This window comes from Austrofundulus limnaeus, unplaced genomic scaffold (genome assembly GCF_001266775.1).
Source record: "Austrofundulus limnaeus strain Quisiro unplaced genomic scaffold, Austrofundulus_limnaeus-1.0 Scaffold1447, whole genome shotgun sequence".
In the NCBI taxonomy this organism is placed as follows: domain Eukaryota; kingdom Metazoa; phylum Chordata; class Actinopteri; order Cyprinodontiformes; family Rivulidae; genus Austrofundulus; species Austrofundulus limnaeus.
The window spans coordinates 51,500-54,036 of NW_013953849.1; the positions used below are offsets into that span (position 1 = coordinate 51,500).

The 2,537-nt window shown below is 41.1% G+C and overlaps 1 protein-coding gene across 1 annotated transcript in view; it reads right to left on the reverse strand.

The window, feature by feature from the left end:
• LOC106535436 (xylosyltransferase 1) overlaps nucleotides 1-2,537 on the reverse strand; it is a gene marked incomplete at its 3' end in the record, with an annotated part of 36,149 nt that overhangs the window by 16,559 nt on the left and 17,053 nt on the right. Inside the window, 1 exon segment of the mRNA XM_014032435.1 lies at nucleotides 1,752-2,337. Within this exon segment, the coding sequence (XP_013887889.1) occupies nucleotides 1,752-2,337 (586 nt within the window).

Here is a 2,537-nt window from a genome sequence, read left to right on the forward strand (position 1 = left end):
TGTGTGTGTGTGTGTGTGTGTGTGTGTGTGTGTGTGTGTGTGTGTGTGTGTGTGTGTGTGTGTGTGTGTGTGTGTGTGTGTGTGTGTGTGCACATTGTTCGCTTAAACATGTCTGCTGATGCGTGCTGCTCACTGATGGCTGCGGACACAACACATTCTGTTCTGAATCCACAACCAGCCTCCAGATGTCCATAAATTTGTAGTAGGGGCAGAAAAAAAAGTGTTTATGTGTGTGTGTGTGTGTGTGTGTGTGTGTGTGTGTGTGTGTGTGTGTGTGTGTGTGTGTGCATCTAAAAAACACAGGAGAACCTGTGTTCTGTGGCCAGCTTGACAAAACAAATGAAAAACCAATTTGGAGAGAATACAAGCAGCATCCCAATTTTCTCCAACAATTTACTTCACCAATTACAAACCCAAAAAGAAAAAAAGAAGGTAAAAAAAGATGTTTTGTGGCTTTGATGAAGAATTGTAATTACAAGAACAGGAAACTTTTCACCGTCTTCTGCGGCCTGTCTGTCTTTGTACCGAGCTGGATAGGATGAGTATTTTTACTTTTTCTGAGACAGAAGAAAACGTGATGATAAATTGTGAGATAAGAKTACATTAACTTCACAGTTTTAGAAATAGCTTCAACTCTGATAATTAGTCTAAAACTAAAAGTTTATGTTCCTTTAAGGAATTCAAGGCTTTTATTGTTTAACTTAGTTTCTTCATGCAGCAACATTTAACATAAAATTTAATAAAGCTTAAATCAAAATATGTCAAATCTTCCTGGTTCTCACTAAATATTACATTTGAAAAATAAGTACATTTTAGCACCATGAAGAGTATGGAGGACCGAAACTGACATAATTAGAAATAAAGCAGACATTTAAAAATGGACCAATAAATACAATTAAATTGCACCAATTCAATTAAAAAAATTAAAGTTTAGTTAAAAACAAAGGCAATAAGGAAAATACTTAACTGTGCCTTTGTTTTAAACTAAACTTTAACTTTTAAGTTAAGCTGAAACATTCGACCTCCATAAAAGAGTTGTTTCAGTGCAATTCTTGATCCACAAATGGCTGCACAAAAAAGATTGTTTTAATTGGCTTATTTGGAAAGAATTCATTATTCTAAAATAATTGGTGTGATTTTGTAAATTTGCATTCAAATATACTCTGAAAATGTTATTTTTACTTCAGCTTTAACACACTATAATTAGGCTCATTACTCTTAAAACCACATAAGCCCCTCCGCACTTCTGACTGAAGAACTGCTAAACAGTCAGGCTGTTTCCCTTTTCGTCGCTGCTCTGTCAGCAGTGTGGAGGAAAGCTGTGAGCAGAACGATACCGAAAGGTGAAGTGCAACTCAAAGTGAAGTGTCATAGCAAAACGGCGGCTCTTTCTCGGCAATCTAACACGAGAAGAAAAATCTGGCAGTGATGCACAAACTCCTGTGAAACTTTGAAACCAGAAAGTGTTGGGCTCTGTGAGGTTGTCTCTGCTGCTGATCCAATCAGAGTCAGATTTAAACTGAACTCGTGTCACTTATTTAACAAAAATGTCACAAAATGTTACTTTCCAAACTATATTCATGACTTCTACTCATGAAAATGTAAATGTTTAGAGAATTTTAACTTTTAAGGTTTAAGTTGTCATCAGTTTAGCAATYTTAAGTGAAATGCACACACATTTTTTGTGGCATTCACTTATTATTCATTTATTTCCCATTARGGCTTTCTCTTGCACAGAAAGCTGTATTTACCTTCGATGGGGCAGTAACGAGTGACCGCCTCAGGCATCAGCTGGCCCTCCTTGTGTCTGCAGTACACCTCAGCGATCTGCTGCCGGCACTCCTTGCTCTTTGCTCGGGACAGAGCTGATATGGCTTCCTTGCCGCTGATCTCACACTTGGGAGGCTCGTCGTACGTCACCTCCAGCGTCGCGGCGGTTGCCTGCTTCCTGTGGGGGTGCTGGTGTCTGTGCTGTGMCTGGGCGGGCTGGGGCTGAGTGGCGCGGTGGTGCTGATGCTGCTGCTGGCCTCCCACCATGCCCTGACCACCAGGGTAGGAAGTGTTGTTGCCGATCGCTAGCGACTGGTGGCCCACCGACAGAACTTCGTTGGAGCTGTGGCCCGGTCTGTGGGAGTTGTCGTGCCACGCCTGCAGCTGGGCGTTGGCCTGCAGACGCTCCCGCTGCTTGCTGCCGGTGGCTCCTAAAGACTGGCGGTGCGGCTGAGAACGTGCYCCAAAGTTACTATTATCTATGTTCTCAAAGTCTTTGGGCACGGAGTTCTCAARGTTGCTGTCGACTCGATTTTTCTCCTTTGGTCGGTGGGAGTAGTATCCATCCTGGAGGAAGAAAAGTAAAAATACAAAGAGAGCATGAAATAAACAGTTTGAAGTGGGGAAAAAACAAGACAAAAGGGAAGAGGGGTATGGGGTGCCATTTGTAAAGTTACACAGTTAGAAATTACCACCAATATTTTCATTTTATTTAGCCTTTTATAAGAAAAAAACGAACAGATTTATTTTTCAAAGTCAGTTTTTCA